The sequence below is a fragment of the Eurypyga helias genome, unplaced genomic scaffold (genome assembly GCF_000690775.1).
Source record: "Eurypyga helias isolate BGI_N326 unplaced genomic scaffold, ASM69077v1 scaffold32721, whole genome shotgun sequence".
In the NCBI taxonomy this organism is placed as follows: domain Eukaryota; kingdom Metazoa; phylum Chordata; class Aves; order Eurypygiformes; family Eurypygidae; genus Eurypyga; species Eurypyga helias.
In genome coordinates this window covers 1559-3003 of record NW_010232019.1, presented here as the reverse complement: position 1 = coordinate 3003, position 1445 = coordinate 1559, and the positions used below count along the sequence as shown (strand labels likewise).

The window sequence follows — 1445 nt, the reverse complement described above, 5'->3', positions numbered from 1 at the left end:
TCCTCACTCTTCCTCTTCTATCTTCCTATGAAACTCCCGGCTCTTTGCTCGGAGCTTGTTGACCTGTGACTCTGCAATATCAGCCCGTTCCTCTGCTTCCTCCAGCTCATGCTGGATCTTGCGGAACTTGGAGAGGTTGACATTGGACAGCTCCTCCTGTGCAGGGAGAGAGAGGCGGTGGTGACGAGTCCAAGGCAGGGGTTTCACTTCTGCACCTCGGCCACCTCCCCCCCACCCACCACCACTGTTTACACAGAACACTCACAACAACCTCCTTGCCCTCCCCTTTCCAGAAGATCCATTGTAGACAGCACAACAAGGTTTTAACATAATTCTGTTCTGGAATGTAGGAAGGAAACAAACTGGGCAGCTGAAAATCAGATTTTGTTCAGCTCTGGAATTTAATGTTCAACTACCTCTGCGGACCCTGAGATGGGGATAGGAATTTGTCAGAGATGGTGAGTCCATGAGTTTTCCTCAGTGTCCTTCTCACAAATCCCCATATCTGAGTCCCTGACTGCACCGTGCCCAGAAAAAGGTGAAGGTTCCTTGCACAATTCTAGATGCAGTGCACAGTGTGGCTTGAGAGTGTACTTTGAACACCTCCTCAATCTGCTGAAATTTCCCTGGCCATATCGAAAATGTGGAATTCCCTGTAGTAGATGAGCATATGCTGAATCAGAAGGATTTCTTATGCAACATATTCTGTGTTCGGTGCACAGCATTCTCTTATTTTGCCAAGTCATTTTCTTGCTTCTCCCAGTTTCAAGGGTCACAGGCATCTTTTGTAAAGGTAGCTATACGAAATTCAAAATTATGAAAACATGTTGTACCATCACCATTATTAAGAAGACCTCCTTCTTACAGACAGCTTTGTTGAAAAAAAAAAAAAAAAAAGTATGTGCACTTTCTCCTCCCATTGGCCTTCTTATTCGCTCATGGGGTTAGGCTAATTATTCTCAAGGGTTAGGCTAATTTCTAAGCATTTAAAAGAATTTCAAGGCCTCCATTACTGACCAGTGGCACTTTCCAACTTTCTTATATCCATCTCCTCAATGACCATGCTATAGTGTTTCTTGCCAAGCACTCAGAGTGATACTTACAGCCTCTTCAGATTGCCTCTTGTAGGATTTCACCTTCATTTGCAGCTTGTCCACCAGATCCTGCAGCCTAAGAATATTCTTCCGGTCTTCCTCAGACTAAAGCCATTGGCAAACAGGAAAGAGAGTGAATTGATCTTCCCACCATGTGAGTTAGCCATTCCCCTTGGCAATCAAGACCAAAAATTTTTACATCCTGCAAGAGGGTGTGTCAGCCCAAGGAGACCTCCTGTCTTTACCTGGTAGGTCAGCTCCTTGACCCTCCTCTCGTACTTGCGCACACCCTTCACGGCTTCCGCGCTGCGCTTCTGCTCCGCATCAACCTCCCCCTCCAGCTCCCCCACC

At 46.4% G+C, this 1445-nt stretch overlaps 1 protein-coding gene across 1 annotated transcript in view; it reads right to left on the bottom strand.

Annotated features, from left to right (window-relative positions):
• Positions 1–3: 3 nt before the first annotated feature.
• The window catches only part of LOC104516830 (myosin heavy chain, skeletal muscle-like), a gene marked incomplete at its 5' end in the record, with an annotated part of 2994 nt that continues 1552 nt past the window's right edge, over positions 4–1445 (bottom strand). The window contains 3 exons of the mRNA XM_010161283.1: positions 4–156; positions 1104–1199; positions 1340–1445. The exon at positions 1340–1445 is cut by the window's right edge and continues 30 nt beyond it. Coding sequence (XP_010159585.1) covers positions 4–156; positions 1104–1199; positions 1340–1445 — 355 coding nt within the window. The remainder of the gene's footprint in view (positions 157–1103; positions 1200–1339) is intronic.